This window comes from Dendropsophus ebraccatus, chromosome 14 (assembly GCF_027789765.1).
Source record: "Dendropsophus ebraccatus isolate aDenEbr1 chromosome 14, aDenEbr1.pat, whole genome shotgun sequence".
NCBI classification, from domain to species: Eukaryota; Metazoa; Chordata; class Amphibia; order Anura; family Hylidae; genus Dendropsophus; species Dendropsophus ebraccatus.
The window spans coordinates 63,040,534-63,060,514 of NC_091467.1; the positions used below are offsets into that span (position 1 = coordinate 63,040,534).

At 43.0% G+C, this 19,981-nt stretch overlaps 1 protein-coding gene across 3 annotated transcripts in view; it reads left to right on the forward strand.

Annotated features, from left to right (window-relative positions):
• GLP2R (glucagon like peptide 2 receptor) overlaps positions 1-19,981 on the forward strand; it is a 71,455-nt gene that overhangs the window by 27,652 nt on the left and 23,822 nt on the right. For 2 of the 3 annotated variants that reach the window (XM_069953448.1, XM_069953447.1), the window contains exon 2: positions 14,283-14,379. In XM_069953448.1, coding sequence (XP_069809549.1) covers positions 14,373-14,379 — 7 coding nt within the window. In that variant the 5' untranslated portion in view covers positions 14,283-14,372. Of the gene's footprint in view, positions 1-8,592; positions 8,689-14,282; positions 14,380-19,981 lie in introns of those variants that run through there. The other variant, XM_069953449.1, reaches the window with a different exon arrangement.

Here is a 19,981-nt window from a genome sequence, read left to right on the forward strand (position 1 = left end):
CGACAAAGCATCAGCGGTGATAGGATAGGAGGCCGGGCGCGCCAAATGTTACCTTATAAAGGTAACAGCATTATAGACCAGAGCAGTTCCTCTGCCGTCTGCATTCCTAAGTGTGATATATTACAATCCTTCCATCATTCCGAGACCGAACCCCCCCCCTCCCCCCGGCCCAAAATATGAAAAATACATCATGACAAGAATCAATGAATCTTTCTCTACAGAGTCAGCTCAGACAATTACAGCAAACATTAGAAACAGATTTCATAGAAAATACAGCACCTGCCCCAGCAGGAGGATTAACCCATCGTACATTGTCTGGAACACTGTAAATCTCTGGTTTAGTAGAGCACAGTAGAAAATAACTACTAGAATACTGCCCCCTATATACAATAATCTAACTGCTATAATACTGCCCGCTATATACAATAATTTAACTACAATAATACTGCCCCTGTATACAAGAATTTAATACTATAATACCGCTCCAATATACAAGAATATAACTACTATAATACTGCTCCTATATACAAGAATATAACTACTATAATACTGCCCATATATAAAAGAATATAACTACTATAATACCGCTCCAATATACAAGAATATAACTACTATAATACTGCTCCTATATACAGGAATATAACTACTGTAATACTGCTCCTATATACAAGAATATAACTACTATAATACGGTTCCTATATACAGGAATATAACTACTATAATACTGCTCCTATATACAGGAATATAACTACTATAATACTGCCCCCTATATACAAGAATATAACTACTATAATACTGCTACTATATACAAGAGTATAACTACTATAATACTGCCCCTATATACAAGAATATAACTACTATAATACTGCTACTATATACAAGAGTATAACTACTATAATACTGCTCCTATATACAGGAACATAACTTCTATAATACTGCCCCCTATATACAGGAATATAACTACTATAATACTGCTCCTATGTACAAGAATATAACTACTATAATACTGCTCCTATTTACAGGAATATAACTACTATAATACTGCTCCTATATACAAGAATATAACTAGTATAATACTGCCCCTATATACAATACTTTAATTACTATAATACTGCTCCTATATACAAGAATATAACTACTATAATACTGCTCCTATATACAAGAATATAACTACTATAATACTGCCTCCTATATACAATAATATAACTACTATAATACTGCTCCCTATATACATAGTAACATAGTTACATAGTTAATACGGTTGAAAAAAGACACATGTCCATCAAGTTCAACCAAGGAGGGGATGGATACAGGGAAGGGGGAGGGGTGATAGGTTCTATACATATGCATCTATATTATTTTGGTCTAAGAACTTGTCTAGCCCTGTTTTGAAGCCCTCTACTGTTTTTGCTGTGACCAGATCCTGTGGTAGACTGTTCCACAGATCACAGTTCTCATGGTAAAGAAGACTTGTCGCCTGCGGAGATTGAACCTTTTTTTCTCCAGGTGGAGGCAGTGCCCTCTTGTCCTTTGAGGGGTTTTTACCTGGAACATCTTTTCCCCATATCTCTTGTAGGGGCCATTTATATATTTAAATAAGTTAATCATATCTCCCCTTAAACGTCTCTTCTCCAGACTAAACAAATGTAATTCTTTTAATCTCTCCTCATAACTAAGATGCTCCATTCCCCTTATTAGTTTAGTTGCCCGTCTTTGTACCCTCTCCAGCTCTAGAACATCCTTTTTATGAATCGGGTTCCAAAACTGGACGGCATACTCCAGATGGGGCCGCACCAAAGCTTTATAAAGCCGTAATATTATATCCCTGTCCCGAGAGTCCAGGCCTGTTATATACAGGACAATATCCTGCCGGCCTTAGAAGCAGCTGACTGACATTGTGTACTGTTCTGTAGTCTATTATCTACAAGTATACCCAGATCCTTCTCCATCAGTGACTCTCCCAGAGTAACTCCCCCCAGGACATATGATGCATGTGGGTTATTAGTACCCAGGTGCATAACTTTACATTTATCCACATTGAACCTCATTTGCCAAGTGGACGCCCAAACACTTAGGGTGTCTAAGTCATCCTGCAACATCTGCACATCCTCCATAGACTGTACTGTACTACAAAGCTTGGTGTCATCTGCAAAGATAGAAACATTGCTGTTAATTCCATTCTCAATATCATTAATAAACAAGTTAAACAGAAGAGGGCCCAGTACTGACCCTTGGGGTACACCACTTATTACCGGGGACCATTCGGAGTAGAAATCATTGACCACCACTCTCTGGGTACGATTATTAAGCCAGTTTTCAATCCAGTTACACATTAAATTTTCCAAACCGATAGACTTTAACTTACCCATCAGACGTCCATGAGGAACTGTGTCAAACGCTTTTGCAAAATCTAGGTACACGATATCCACAGCCACGCCGCCATCCAGGCTTCTACTTACCTCTTCATAGAAACATATTAGGTTGGTTTGACAGCTTCTGTCCTTAGTAAAACCATACAAGAATATAACTACTATAATACTGCTCCTATATACAGGAATATAACTACTATAATACCGCCCTATATACAAGAATATAACTACTATAATACTGCTCCTATATACAAGAATATAACTACTATAATACTGCCTCCTATATACAAGAATATAACTACTATAATACTGCTTCTATATACAAGAATATAACTACTATAATACCGCCCTATATACAAGAATATAACTACTATAATTGTTCAATGGAGAGAGAGGAATCCGCACTCACCGGTAAACAGAAAAGGAGGTTTATTGATCCAAACACCAGAGGCTGAGGCTGGGAGGGGGAAGGTGTTACGCAGGTGTGCCTCTCTCTCCATTGAACATTTATATTTACCTCCTCAGCTTCTAGCACCCCGGTTTATTAGGTTATCCTACACTTACTGTTGACTGCATTCGACTGTGTCCCCGGCTCTATTCAAGTGTTGTTATCAGCTGGTGCCGGCTGAACTTCTCTCACCTACCATAACTACTATAATACTGCTCCTATATACAAGAATATAACTACTATAATACTTCCCCTCTATGTACAAGAATATAACTACTGTATTGCCGCCACGTATTAAATACGACCAGTTAGGGCCTTGGTGTATATCTATAGTGTCTCCGTAGTAATAATAACACTATAATAATTTGACCTCTCTGCTCTGAACTGTCAGGCGTCATCTCATCAAGCATCTGCATCTGGCCGGGGTCGGCACGCACACAGCATTGGTGCGGGTAATTTCCGTGAGAGTCCCTGGTATAGACATTGAGTCTCTGTGATGGGAAGGAGATTCCGGCCTTCATTGTTGGGTTTGTTGTGGTAAATCCTATGGCTTTGTACAGGTCAGAGTGCTGGGTCAGTGGACAATCTGTGGTGGGAAAGAAGGTGGATACATTGGCAGAGAGGCAGGGAGGTAATATTTTTGTCAATATAGTCAGCTCATTGCTCTAGTGGTTGGTGTTTGGTCATTGATTTCAGGACCATTCATAGAAATGTGGGACCTTCTGGAACAGAAGAGAAGGATGACTTGATGGGTTCTTCACCCTTACTGTGGTCCCGTCATGCCTTGACAACCTATTGCTCTCCTGGCGTGCTAAGGATAGTGTTATCCCTACTGTCCTCCAGCTTGACCTCTAAATCCTTTTGGGATTGATTAAGAAGGACCTCCAGTTCTTACGATGTGAGATGGGGCAGAATAAGTTGATCTAGTTCTAGATTTCATATCTGGCAATCTTTCGAAAGCACAATGTTTTGTTGCCCAGGAGTGGGGGTGGGTTGTTAGGTGTTGGTCAGACGTCAACCGTGATTGGTGGGGGAGACATTATTTACTAATAGAAGAACAGATAGAATTTCTGCACTAGGCACCAAGCTGCCGAGTATGTGAAGATTATAAACACCCAGTTGAGATAATAACCATCACTAGAGACTCTTAGGAGAGGCACTAAGTGGTACTGCAAGAGACTGGAGCTCTTCTTTGCTTATCCTCAGGTTTTTCGGGAGTCATATATTATGTCTCGGATAGGAATGTTCTTGTCTCCTGTGGCCTCTATCACTGCTCACCCTTGGCCTGGGCCACTAAAAAACCTTAGTGATCGATGCAATTACATGGAGTTTACACACAGGTACTATTCTAAAGAGACTTTGGCACAGATGTAAAAGGCCAAAAAGGATCGTCCATGTTAGGGTTTATATTTGACCCTTTGTTCCCAGAATATCTGTAGAATAACCTTGTATGTCATCTAAGCAGGAATTTGTTTAGGGTAAGGTTGGGAGTTTCACTTAGTTGGAATCTTCTGATGAATCCTGCCTCATGGTGGTCACCAAGTACCCAGTCTGACCATTGGGAAGATAAACAAGTCTTTGGGGAGAATGTGAGGTATAGTCCACCTGGTACTTGTTGTCACTTTAAAACCATTCCCTCTAAAGGAACTTCACAAGAAGTGAGAGGAGTCCTACACAGGTTCTCATCACCTGATAGTAGAAGTAAGAGAAGTCCTACAGAGGTTCTCATCACCCGATAGTGGAAGTGAGAGGAGTCCTACAGAGGTTCTCATTACCAGATAGTAGGGGTAAGAGGAGTCCTACAGAGGTTCTCATCACCGATAGTGGAAGTGAGAGGAGTCCTACAGAGGTTCTCATTACCAGATAGTAGGGGTAAGAGGAGTCCTACAGAGGTTCTCATCACCGATAGTGGAAGTGAGAGGAGTCCTACAGAGGTTCTCATTACCAGATAGTAGGGGTAAGAGGAGTCCATAGAGGTTCTTTTCACCCGATAGTAGAGGTGCGAGGAGTCCTACACAGGTTCTCAAAATCTAATATTAGAGGTGAGAGGAGTCCTACACAGGTTCTTTTCACCCGATAGTAAAGGTGAGAGGAGTTCTACACAGGTTCTCAAAACCTAATATTAGAGGTGAGAGGAGTCCTACACAGGTTCTAACTACCTAAAACTTGAAATGAGAGGAGTTCTACAAAGGTTCTTACCACCTGATAGAAGAAGTGAGAGAAGTCCTACACAACTCTCAATGCCTAATAGTAGAACAAAGAAGGACTCTCTATCAAATCACCCTGTAGCAACCATTAAAGTTTTCTTTGCAATACCTCAATCCCTCGTTGACTTGACTGAGCTAGTAGACAAGGTGAAGAGTACACGGTTTCTACTACACATCAAACTACACTCATAGTCTCTGATGGTATTGTGTGGCATCTAACATGTCTACAGGAGAATTCCCGAGGGCTGTCTGATGTAACGGGAGCACATAGCGATAATCCATACTCTCCAGAGCCAAGAGTCTGGAAATAACAGAGGTTGGACCGTATCCAGGACTTGCATTCCTAGTAAGGGGAGTGTGCAATTTAGAAGACTAATATGGTCGCTTCGTCAGCAGACCTGGCTTTATCTTTTTGTTAGTCCTGTTTCATTTTACTCTTATGGGTTACAGCTTGTGAGTACTCTAGATGAATCTACTCTCTAAGCCATTTACAACCAGTGGTAGACACTGCCAGGACCAAAATCTAGTCAAGGAGTCTTTGGTCTACACACCTCCAGTTAAGTCTGTACCCAGTCTGTACCCACATTATGCACCGAGGACCACAACTCGGTGCATAATGTGGGCACTGCAATGGCAACTTCAAGCCATGTAGACTTTCCATATGTCAGCTCTATGTACCATAGAGTAGCCCATGGAAAAAGGGACCCAGCTCAAGTTGGCTCCATCCCATTTTTCATGCATGGTGAGACTTGTGCAGTTATCTCCTCCCTACAGATCCTACAACCCAAGGGTCACGGAAAGGAGAAACAAGCCGTAAATTCCCTAGTCTCGAGTTGTTATGAATGTGTTCTAAGCAGCACCATTTTAATCTCTGTTCCCTTTACCCCTATGTACTCCCCTTCCATGTACTTGCACAAGAGACAATAAAGTCAGTGTCTGATGAGTTTCAGACCTCCTTGTCATCAAACATTGGCTATGAGTAAAGATCAGAAGACCTGAAACGCGTCAGCCATTCCCGTCTGGTTTGTTGTTCTTACAGTTGGAGCTAAAAGGTTGAATCATCGCTATTCTTGCCCATGTTTCTCAAGATTTACAATGCTTACTACCGCCCGCCAAGCCGCTCTTTGTATGGGTTAGCTGAGCCGTTCTGTTTCCACTTAGGTCCTGATGGACAATATTATGGTCGAGTGATGTCACTACTACTTCTTCTTGCCCTGCTCCTCCTGAGGAAGACAACAGGAAATACGCTGTCTCCTTGGCGTGTGCTCCAGTTTCTTGAGGAGAATGTTACTATACAACATCACAGCTTCTTCTCTTTCACTTGTAAAGCCACTTGGCACCGGCCAAACGAGTCGTCTTTGGGGTGAGCTGAGCCAATCTGTTCCCACTCAGGCCCTGATGGACAATGTTATGGTCCGTGATGTCACTACTACTTCTAGTCCTTGCATCGATAAGCAGTGACTATGGCCCAGAGACATAAATTCAGGGGCAAGATCTCAAAAACATTTAGCTAGAAATGTTCCTGATGCTTTGGGAGAGTATTAAAAGATCTCTCTGACACAATAGAAGACAGATCAGAAGGACCATCATGGTGGCCACCAAGTTCCAAAATGGCCGACAATGGTTGTGACTTCCTGTACTAAGAGCAGCCTAAAGTACAGACTTCTCCCCTTAGAACCCACGTTACTTGGTCTGTATTGTATTCATGGCTACAGCATGATGATGGTTTCACAGAATTGTGAATACAGCTGTGGAGCAGGCTTGTTTTTGTCTATGATTTCTGGTGTGGCCCTTTGCTGTTTGAACAACTAAAATGGTGGTCATCAGACAGGAAGTGAAGTGGTTGCTAGGCAATCTGCATGAGCACAGTAGTCACTGGGGTTTGGCTTTAACTGGTTAAAAATGTCAAAAACTCTGGGTCCACAAAGTGCATCTCTGTCCTGGACCACACAACACGCTCCCCGTGGACCAGATCTGAGAGGGGGGGTGTCGTTATTTTATATTTGTATGTAATTAATATGAGACATTGTATAAACACGCGTCCACCACCAGCTGCGTCCACTCCGCGGTAAAGCAACGACCCCAGGGATATCGCAAATACAGGCTAAGTTTCCACTGTGGAATTATCAAAAAGATCCAGAGGTCCACATGGCAACAATACACAGCCCTGCATGATTACATCAGTTCAGTCATGTGACAAACAAACTCCGCCCACAAAGGAAAGAATGTTGTAAATGTTACATCATTAGAAATAACAATGTCTTTGCAGCAGTGTGGTAAGTTATGTCACTCACAGATGGGTGGAGTTTGGGCCAAGGTGGTGTGTTGATGACCTACAGGAGGCGGAGCCTCTTCGTATGTGGATAATAACCCAAGGGATTAGTGGAAATTACTAAATAAGGTTCTTAAATTGGTGTTACCCAGCTTTCTCTGGCTCCTGACTATCACATAGTCCTTGTTGTGTAGTGATACATCCTGCGTAACAATGACAAAGCAGGACTACAATGATGGCCATATCAGTTGTCACCCAACTACAGTTTTTTTTTCTTAAAGGGACCTGACATCTAAATGATATATAAAATATAACGGATTATGATGAATCCCTCAAACATTGCTGTACACAGCCTCACCAGCAGGGGAGCCGCCCTATCTATCAACCCCTATGATCTATACTAAGAAGAGGATGAGAGTGTGAGAGATTTATATATCTACAGAAGAGACGGATATAACGTATCAGTAGAAACATCCTGACCTTTCATTACTGCGCTGCTGTGCATCCCACATCCCATGTTATACCGCAGGACGGGCGTTACTCTATATACTCATCACTGTCTATACAATGCTGGTATAACCTGGGGATCTCCTGTATATAATATATATGTACAGCTGGTATAACCTGGGTATCGCCTTTATATAATTATGTATGAACAGCTGGTATAACCTGGGTATCTCCTGTATATAATATATATACAGCTGGTATTACCTGGGTATCTCCTGTATATAATTATATATGTACAGCTGGTATAACCTGGGGATATCCTGTATATAATTATATATGTACAGCTGGTATAACCTGGGGATATCGTGTATATAATTATATATATATGTACAGCTGGTATATCCTGGGTATCTTCTGTATATAATTTATATGTACAGCTGGTATAACCTGGGTATCTCCTATATATAATGATATTGTACAGCTGCTATAACCTGGGTATCTCCTTTATATTGTGATGTTGAGCATGCTGGTATATCCTGTATATAATGATATATACACAGCTGGTATAACCTGGGTATATGAAGATCCTGCTCCCAATAGCCACCATGTTTCCTGGGTTATGGTCATGTCCTCAGCAGATCGCTCTGGATTGGGTTCTCGCTGTTGTCGGGGGATGCTGACATCCCAATGATTCATTGTGACTCTTTCTTTATTGAGCACAATGTCTGGTATGTACAGTATGTAGGATGGGGGGGGGGGGGGGGGCTACACGCTGAACAGATGATACAGGAGGGGATTGCATCACAGGGCTGCTGCCCAGATACGACTCACATCTGAGCCCAGGACTGACCCAGATGAGAGGCCTCTCTGTTCTATTATATTGGTCGCAGTCATTGACGGACTAACAATGGCGCCTTCCTTTAGGACTGGGGGGAGAGGTAACAGGTGAGTGTTGTGTCCGTTTTGGATTTCTCCACATTTCTGAGCCCCTCAGTCTTGAGTTTTCTATAATCTCCAGCTCATTTATCTCACAGCAGCGCAGAGCATCTGCTGGAAAATGCAGATAAAACCCAGACATTTTCTCTCATTCCTTGTAAACAGTCGGGTCACACTGTGTAAATATTTAGGAATGAGGGCGCGCCCCAAGTTCTGCTCCATGCGGTGGGGAGCCACTACTGGAGCAATATATAGATAGGAAAGTATCAGTAGACTTGTTATGTCCTGCACTTACTGCCATTACCTCTGGGGGCAGTGTTTTCTTTATTAGAGTGAGCTCCCCCTAGTGGTTATAAAGCACAGAACTATTTCTGTCCTCTGGCTGAGTTTTTGCTACTCTGAATAGTGAGCTGGTTGGTGACCCTAGTGGCGCTGTATTTACTAAGATGCCTCGCCGCTGCAATATCAACAAATTGTATTCTGCATATAACACAGGCCTGTAATCCAAGGCCTCCTATGATCTGACTCTTGCTCTGTGAGGGCCGGCTCCTGTGCTTTATGGTCCGACTGCTATGAATTGTGGGCTAGCCCTGCTCTTTGTAGGCTGTCTTCTATGTTTTGTAGGCCATCTCCTATGCTTCTTGGGCCAGCTCCTATGCTTTGTAGGCCGGCTCCTATGCTTTGTGGGCTGGCCCTGCTCTTTGTAGGCCAGCTCCTATGCTTTGTGGGCTGGCCCTGCTCTTTGTAGGCCAGCTCCTATGCTTTGTGGGCTGGCCCTGCTCTTTGTAGGCCGGCTCCTATGCTTTGTGGGCTGGCCCTGCTCTTTGTAGGCTGGCTCCTATGCTTTGTCGGCTGGCCCTGCTCTTTGTAGGCCGGCTCCTATGCTTTGTGGGCTGACCCTGCTCTTTGTAGGACAGCTCCTATGCTTTGTAGGCCGGCTCCTATGCTTTGTAGGCCGGCTCCTATGCTTTGTGGGCTGGCCCTGCTCTTTGTAGGCCGGCTCCTATGCTTTGTGGGCTGGCCCTGCTCTTTGTAGGCCGGCTCCTATGCTTTGTGGGCTGGCCCTGCTCTTTGTAGGCCGGCTCCTATGCTTTGTGGGCTGGCCCTGCTCTTTGTAGGCCGGCTCCTATGCTTTGTGGGCTGGCCCTGCTCTTTGTAGGCTGGCTCCTATGCTTTGTGGGCTGGCCCTGCTCTTTGTAGGCCGGCTCCTATGCTTTGTGGGCTGGCCCTGCTCTTTGTAGGCCGGTTCCTATGCTTTGTGGGCTGACCTTGCTCTTTGTAGGACAGCTCCTATGCTTTGTAGGCTGGCTCCAATGCTTCATGGGCTGGCCCAGCTCTTTGTGAGACGGCCGCATAGCAGCCACTATGGCTGCTATGGTTGTAGGTACGCTCCTGCCTATGGCAACATAACGGAACGTTAAAGTCTACGCTCTCCGGGCTGACTGTAACCCTATGGACCTGTCCACTGAGACCTAATATCTACTCTTTGCGGGCCGACTCTGACCTTGTGGACTTGTCTACTCTGATCTACTCTCTTGACGGCCTTCTTCTCCAGCTCCCTGATGAGAATACATAGCCTTGCTCCACAGTGTATGGACCATTGCTCACCATGTCCGCCATTCCCAGCTCTTCATGTTTTCACTGCCCCCTTCCCCCTCTCGATTGTGTTATGATGGTCTGTTTTTCTAAATATCTTCTTATAGTTGATGAAAAGCAGACTCGGAGGGGAGTTTACACATTTAGGGAGCTGTTTACATTGCGATGGTCAGTGGCCGGCATCCAATCTAACCATGACAAGTTTTAACATAACAAGGTGGAAGAGTATTAACAAGCTAAAGATAATCACCAGCTGAGGAGCTACATCAAACGTCCTGACGGCTTCATCTATTACTGCTGTGAGGATGTGCTTCGGTGCCCGGCGGACTATGGGAACACCGTCCCAAGCACTTCAGAACTTCTCTGGCAGTATCGTATGTTGTAAACAACTTCATGAGGGTGGAGAGTATGAGAAGATCTGCAGCTCATAATGGCTGCTCCAAGCGAGGATTAGCTATAGTCCGCACTAAGGAATATATTTATATTATAGTGGGTCCTTCAGATCTCAAGACCCATGAAAGGGGTTGTCCACGATGAGATAAACATGGCTGCTTTTTTCCTGAACAGTACCGAATCAATGTTGCCTGAAGGTGCAGACTATTGCAGTAGCAAAATATTATCGATCCTTTAGGTTCATAACTTAATGGTGGCCACTTGTTAACAAGCCTATCCCAACCATGGTAGTCAGTAGTCACTGTCCCAAATGTGATTGCATCTCCAATGGCAGACTATACTTTTCCAGTCCATTCTACCACCTGCTTCCACAGTCCCCTCTACTCTTTGTGAAAGGAGAGGATTTCTCTAGGGCATTGATGAGCCATGATGGAGAGTGTTGCCTAAGTTTAGCCCAACCATGCTCTCCAATAACCACCAGTATCCTAATTACAGTGGTAAGACCTGGATACCGCACAGTTCCTTTGAGCTAAACTTGGATCACCATAAAACCCTGAGAAAATCTGAGTTCAGTTTAGGAGAACTACAGGAGGTCCAGGACATGTAGCCATAATATAACCTAAAAAAAAGTTGTATTTGGCAGGACTTTCTTTTTGGGTTCCCCCATAATATAACCTACCAAAGCACCAACCCTTCACTAAAGCTTTGCTCTCAGGTTTGGTAGAAAGAAACTTTAATGTAGGCCCTCCTGTGGTGTACCTCCAGGGGGTTGTTACATCGGAGAAGCGGACAGTCACTTGCTAGATGTTGAGGTGTGACGCCACTTCTGTGGTACAGTCGGACCTCAGAGTGTTGTCTTGTGACGCCAGTGCCTGGGGGGCACACAGGTGTGATGGCACGCCTGCTTTTAGTTTTAAAGGCCGCTTGTACCCTTTTCCCCTTTGGTCAGTGTCCTGCTGGGTTGCTACGGGGTCCCTTGGGATAATGAGATCACGGATGGCCAGAGTGGTGTAGTGACCCTTCCGGACTATAGGAACCACAACCCACAAAGGGGAAGTGTGCCAAGGTTGTGGTGTGTGCTGTGTCTGTGGATAGCAAGAAAGCACAGAGTCGCTTTAACGTAAGGAAGGCTGGTTTACTAATTGCAAATGTGCAGCAGATAATACAGAGTCGACAGTATGAGGTCTCTCTGGATAAAGCACTGGAGAACACACTTGACAATAGTTCCGAATAAATACTTGACAATACAGCAACCTGATCTGTAGTAAAGGTGCAATGTAGGATATAGTCATGTTGACTGAGTACTGCTGAGTAGTGCAGAGAAACAACGTAGCCGAGAGGAGGATACCGGGAGAGTCTCAACCCATGTAGTACTGTGCTCTGCCGGGATGTTGGAGGATGAGGTAGAATACTTAGAAGAAGAACACCTGTGCCCGTGTATTGACTTTAAGTTAGTCTTCACACCACCTTATGCCCACTAGACTCGGCTGAACCTTCCTAGAGGGTGACACAAGCCCCAGACCTTGTTACTTGGAATGAGCGGAATGGTGAGCGTTCCCTGCTGATAGCCGCACTGCAAGATAGAGTTCATTATCTCACTGCAACTTTGCTCTATCTAGATCAGTTTCTTGTTCTTTGGCTTTCGTCGATACTGTCCTGCTCTGTTATACTCCATGTCCTCGGTGTGGGTTGAGGTTGTCTCTGGCTTGTCCTCTCCTAAGAGGGGTTTAACAGTGCATAGTGCTGTGTAGCATTACTTGTAAGAAAGTTGTTAGAGGTGTACTGTCTTGCGTCCTTCCCATACGGGGTTCTAGCTAAGACTGGGGGCAGAGGGCTATCTAGCTTGCGTCCTTCTTCCACAATGCCTAACACGAAAGACCTTTGCTTCTCCTCCACCCATGAGACTTACTTCTCTTGCGTAACTAATGTGCGCTGTGAGTGGGTGAAGAGTGCAACATAAGAAATAAGGGTGGAGAGAACAAAACAAGACTCCTACTGGTCTACAGATTCAGGTGACACATAGAAAAACAATAACCCTTTACATCCTTCAGCTGTGCGGCTTCCAAGTACACATATATAATACAGCGACATCTAGTGGCAAACTTTAGTATTACTTTTATCACCACAATAGTACAATAAGTACAGACTTTTGCAAAGGGTGTATCTAAATGTAACTCCTGTGGTAGAACACCACACTCCCAACTCCTGGGTCTCCTGCCCAGCTTGAACCTCTGTGTTGCGATACTTAAGCCTTAATTCAGTGTAGACATCGGTGGACCTAATGGGATGTGCTCATGGGCAAACCAGTCAGACCAGATGCAATTTTAGGTCTTGGGTGTATGTCCAAGTCCAGTTTTAATGGCTAGTAGACCTTTAGTTGACTTTCTTGTGTTGGACACTTGAGCCATCAATTAATTCATCATTATTAATTGGGTTCATGTATTGATTTGGTACAAAAATAGATAGCTATGGACCCAAGACCCCATGAACCTAATCACTAAGCCAGTCCAACTATTAGAAGTCCATTAAGTCCACCAATGTCTACAAGGAATACTATGCAATTATCTATCAATGAAGGAACCAAAGGCCCAAGTGTTCCCTAAAGGCCTTATTACACTAAATCTTTAACGGCCTTACTTACTAATTACCGATTGTTCAGTATAATAATAGCACATGTTGAAAGGCAATGATCAGCATGTCGGTATTTCAACATGTTGAAAGATCAGCGATGGTCTGTAGTACATGACTCTGTGTCATAGAAGTGGTAGCAGCAGACTGCCACTGACTTTAATGGGCTGCCAAAATGATCTAAGGATTGTTCGGGTGGCCCCTTACACTGCTTCCCGTTTGAAGGAACGGGGGGAAGTGAGTGACAACCTGACAGATCAGTGCTTGGCTCTATGAAATATCTAGAGGTGTTATAGGGCCTAGCTGGCCATGGTTATGCACCCATGTAAAGGGATTCCATGTAGACATTGGTGGACTTTTAGTAGGCGGACTGCCTTAGTGATAAGGTTAGCGGGGTGTTGAGTTCATTTCCATCTATTTTTGTACATATAATCTTTTTATAGACTTTTGCCTTATATTTTGGGAAATCTCTTCTAATGGTTTGTATGTTCGGCGTCCAGACCATCCCCCTCCTGATGGCCATTAATCTTCTCCAGTAAAGGAGACTTGGCCGGCGTGTTCAGGGTCAGGTCACGTCACTGGCTGTCGTTGACTGTTTAGCCTTTGAGTCAATGTAGAAGGTCCCATTTTCTGATACATCTCCAGAAGGGGAATTTTTATAGATTTTTTTTCTTCCCCCGTGTGCTTGCATATTTGTTCATAATTTGGCTTCAGAACAATAGAATGTTCTTACATCTAAAGTAAACTTATTACTTATACTATAAAGTAGGAGTGATAAGTAGTAGCCCCGCCTCTTCCTGTAGACAGGAAGTGCAGAGTAGAGGAAGAGGCAGGGCTATGCTCAGGAATCAGTTACACCTATATCTATGATTGACCGTAACATAGATATAAATGTAGCAGTATCATCAGGTACCAACACTGGGATGGTATGCTGTTCTGCGCCTTGTGTATGAATACTCACATTGTATACAACTGTCACCCCCTAGGTCAGCGGAGCCGTGCTCGAGGGCATCCTGAAGAAGTGGGCGCAGTACAAGCAAGAATGCCTGATACAACTGGAACAGCAGAGGGCGCTGATGACTGGTAAGAGCCCCAGAAACCAAGATATGGTAGTCTCCATTCATATATAACTATATACAGAAGACACCCAGGTTATACCAGCTGTACATATATAATTATATACAGGAGATTCCCAGGTTATACCAGCATGCCACATATCACTATATACAGTTAAACCAGATATAAATATATAATTATATACAGGATATACCAAGGTTATACCAGCTGTACATACATAATTATATACAGGAAATACCCAGGTTATACCAGCTATACATCTATAATTATATACAGGAGATACCCAGGTTAAACCAGATGTACATATATATATTTATATTTAGGCAATGCTCAGGTTATAGCAGCTGTACATATATATATATATATAATTATATACAGGAGATATCCAGGTTATACCACCTGTGTATATACAATTATATACAGGAGATACCCAAGTTATACCAGCTGTACATATATAATTATATACCGGAGATCCCCAGGTTATACCAGCTGTACATATATATTATATAAAGGAGATACCCAGGTTATACCAGCTGTGTATATATAATTATATACAGGAGATACCCAGGTTATACCAGCTGTACATATATAATTATATACAGGAGATCCCCAGGTTATACCAGCTGTACATATATATTATATAGAGGAGATACCCAGGTTATACCAGCTGTACATATATATTATATAGAGGAGATACCCAGGTTATACCAGCTGTACATATATAATTATATACAGGAGATACCCAGGTTATACCAGCTGTACATATATATTATATAGAGGAGATACCCAGGTCATACCAGCTGTACATATATATTTATATACAGTATATACCCAGGTTATACCAGCTGTACATATATAATTATATACAGGAGATCCCCAGGTTATACCAGCTGTACATATATAATTATATACAGGAGATACCCAGGTTATACCAGTTGTACATATATAATTATATACAGGAGATACCCAGGTTATACCAGCTGTACATATATAATTATATACAGAATATACCCAGGTTATACCAGCTGTACATATATAGTTATATACAGGAGATACCCAGGTTATACCAGCTGTACATATATAATTATATACAGGAGATCCCCAGGTTATACCAGCTGTACATATATAATTATATACAGAATATACCCAGGTTATACCAGCTGTACATATATATTTATATACAGTATATACCCCAGGTTATACCAGCTGTACATATATAATTATATACAGGAGATACCCAGGTTATACCAGCTGTACATATATAATTATATACAGAATATACCCAGGTTATACCAGCTGTACATATATATTTATATACAGTATATACCCCAGGTTATACCAGCTGTACATATATAATTATATACAGGAGATACCCAGGTTATACCAGCTGTACATATATAATTATATGCAGGGGATACCTGGGTTATACCAGCTGTACATATATAATTATATACAGGAGATCCCCAGGTTATACCAGCTGTATGTATATAATTATATACAGAATATACCCAGGTTATACCAGCTGTACATATATATTTATATACAGTATATACCCCAGGTTATACCAGCTGTACATATATAATTATATACAGGAGATACCCAGGTTATACCAGCTGTACATATATAATTATATGCAGGGGATACCTGGGTTATATCAGCTGTACATATATAATTATATACAGGAGATCCCCAGGTTATACCAGCTGTATGTATAGAATTATACCCAGGTTATATCAGGTGTGTATCACATTGCTCCCTGTATTGATGATAATTCTTAGCTTTCCTCCTGTCTTGTCTCTTTTTATGTTATTTTTCTGGACAGTCTTTGACTATTTTTCATTCTATGATGGAGAATTTGTCAAAGGAAAAACAAGTCGTATCTCCGGGAGATTTGCCAGGTTCCGTGTTTTTTCCTATTTTATTAAGAACTCCTACTTGTGTCGGTGAATCAGCAGAGAGTGTATGGCGGAGCGGTGGTGATAGAGTGATGGGGAGCTGCATGTATAACAGGATACAATAGTTATGGCCCCTCCCCCATCTATATCCCCTCTGCTGCTCGCAAAGAGACATTTTACCAAAAAGTTATCAACATTTTTATTTATTTTCCAAATCATGTGACCCAAGGGTGCCAATCAGATAACACCAAATTATCATCTATAAATGCTGATGTGGCAGATTTCCAATAACAGAATGTCACACAGTATACCCCCCCATATCAATATTTCATCAGTAAATAGATTCCCATGTAATGTATGGATGCACCGAGCGTGTGAAACACAATATCATGGCCGACTACACACCGGGTGACTGCAGCGCACGACCCGCGCGCCTCCAGCTACAACACTGCTTCATATTTATGCAAATTATTGGCACTCAATCAGTCTGTTATACATATTCAGCAGGGGCCAACATCACTCTACTCTACAGCACATCTTCTCTTTAAAGGGCCAGTACATTCCTTTTGTTTTATTATTAGTAGTATAATTATTATTATTATTATTTATTTTTTACAGAGCTGTACAGATAAGGGGTTAACGTAGAGAATAAAATCAAGAAAACAACACAAATAAAGTAAACCATAGACTAGTATATAGGGAGAGAGGACCCTGCCCCCTCCTGCTTACCCCACCCTCTAATTATAATGAGATGACACTGCTGGCCCTGCCCTCTAATGATAATGAGATCACTCTGCTGGCCGCGGCTTCTAATTACAATGAGATGACACAGCTGGTCCCACCCTCTAATGATAATGAGATGACACAGCTGGCCCCACCCTCTAATGATAATGAGATGACACAGCTGGCCCCACCCTCTAATGATAATGAGAAGACACAGCTGGTCCCACCCTCTAATGATAATGAGATGACACAGCTGGCCCCACCCACTAATGATAATGAGATGACACAGCTGGTCCCACCCTCTAATGATAATGAGATGACACAGCTGGCCCCACCCTCTAATGATAATGAGATGACACAGCTGGCCCCACCCTCTAATGATAATGAGATGACACAGCTGGCCCCACCCTCTAATAATAATGAGATGGCACAGCTGGTCCCGCCCTCTAATGATAATGAGATTACACAGCTGGCCCCACCCTCTAATGATAATGAGATGACACAGCTGGCCCCACCCTCTAATGATAATGAGATGACACAGCTGGCCCCACCCTCTAATGATAATGAAATGACTGCTGACCCCTCCCTCTAATGATAATGAGATGACTCTTCTGGCCCCGCCCTCTATTGATAATGAGATGACTGCTGACCCCTCCCTCTAATGATAATTAGATGGCACAGCTGGCCCCACCCTCTAATAATAATGAGATGACACAGCTGGCCCCACCCTCTAATGATAATGAGATGACTGCTGATCCCTCCAATGATAATAAAATGACTGCTGACCCCGCCCTCTAAATGACTCTTCTGGCCCCGCCCTCTAATGATAATGAGATGTTTCTTCTGGCCCCGCCCTCTAATGATAATAAGATGACTCGGCCCCCTTGGATTACTCACCCTCAGTGATAATGAATTCGGCCCTCAGCCTTATGGCTGCCATACATCTATATTATAAAAATCAAAGTCTGTCTGTCTGTCTGTCTGTCTGTCCGTCTGTCTGCCGTCTGTCTGTCCGTCCTCTATAGACTTCCAAACGTCTGAACCGTTTGACCCCAAATTTGGCACACAGATACATTGGGTGCCCGGGAAGGTTATTGCGAAGGTCCCGTCCCCGCCAGATGTACAGGAGGGGAGGGGGAGGGGAAAGAGAGGTGCCCCATAGAGATGAATGGAAAAATCTCCTCACTGCAAACACAGGTGATATAATTAGCTGCAGCAGACACGGCAGTTGAAGCCTTAGCAACCAATAGGATTACTGCTTTCATTTTCACAGGGAGCAATGGTTGCTAGGGAAGCTGCCTCACAACATCCACAGTAATAACTGGTAGACCCTCTACTCCAACTATACAGTACATGTATACAGGACCCCCTACTCCATCTATACAGTACATGTATATACAGGACCCCCTACTCCATCTATACAGTACATGTATATACAGGACCCCCTACTCCATCTATACAGTACATGTATATACAGGACCCCCTACTCCATCTATACAGTACATGTATATACAGGACCCCCTACTCCATCTATACAGTACATGTATATACAGGACTCCCTACTCCAACTATACAGTACATGTATATACAGGGCACTACAGGTATACCAAACTGTGACTGGGTAACACTGCCACACCAGACCTGACCAATACCGCCATACTGTGACTGGATAACACTGTCATATCAGACCTGACCACTACCACCATACTGTGACTAGATAACACCGCCACACCAGACCTGATCACTACCGCTATACTGTGCTGGATAACACTGTCATATCAGACCTGACCAATACCGCTATACTGTGCTGGATAACACTGTCATATCAGACCTGACCAATACCGCCATACTGTGACTGGATAACACTGCCATACCAGACCTGACCAATACCGCCATACTGTGACTGGATAACACCGCCATACCAGACCTGACCAATATCGGCAAACTGTGACTGGGTAACACCGCCATACCAGACCTGACCAATACCGCCATACTGTGACTGGATAACACTGCCACACCAGACCTGACCAATACCGCCATACTGTGACTGGATAACACCGCCATACCAGACATGACCAATACCGACACACTGTGACTGAATAACACTGCCATACGGTTAAATACAACCCTGCAGGTATACAGGACACTACAGGTATACAGGACCACAAAACTATACACTACAGGTGCATGGGACCTCCACAAAACTATATACTACAGGTTTACAGGACCTCCCTCAACTATACACTACAGGTATACAGCCCCCCCAACTACACACTACAGGTATACAGGACCCCCCCAACTATACACTATAGGTATACAGCCCCCCCAACTATGCACTACAGATATGCGAGACCCCTAAAAACTATACATTGTGGGTATACAGAACCCCTCCTACTATGCACTACAGGTATACACTAATTCCACTGATTAACTCAGATGAAACAATACCTTTAGCTTGGCCTCCTGGGCACCTTAGAACAAATCTAATTAACACACTGACACTTTATACCCGGGCAGCGCCGGGTACATTTTCTAGTTTTCTATAACTATTGGATGAACAATACACATAAACCTGTGGCAGAGCTATCCACCGACATCATCTGTGGGAGGAGTCTCAGGAGACCCCTATACACCTTATGGTCACAACCAAACCCACCAGCAGCCTTAAGCCCCTATTACACGGAACAATTATCGTTTAAAAATTCGCTAAAACGATGGAAATGAACGATTATCTGTCCGTGTAATAACACCCAACGATGAAACGACGAATGTAAAACTGTTCATTTTGGTCTTTCAACATGCTGAAAAATTATCGTCGGTAGTTCGCCGATTGTTCGCATATTTGTTTGTAAATCCGAATTGTGAATACTCCTTGGTAGATCTTTTTTGACTTAGGTCATCATTTGGATATATGGTCATTTATTTATTTATTTATTTATTTATATATATATTGCACTTTGAGGGCTTATGCACTTGCACTTTGTATATAT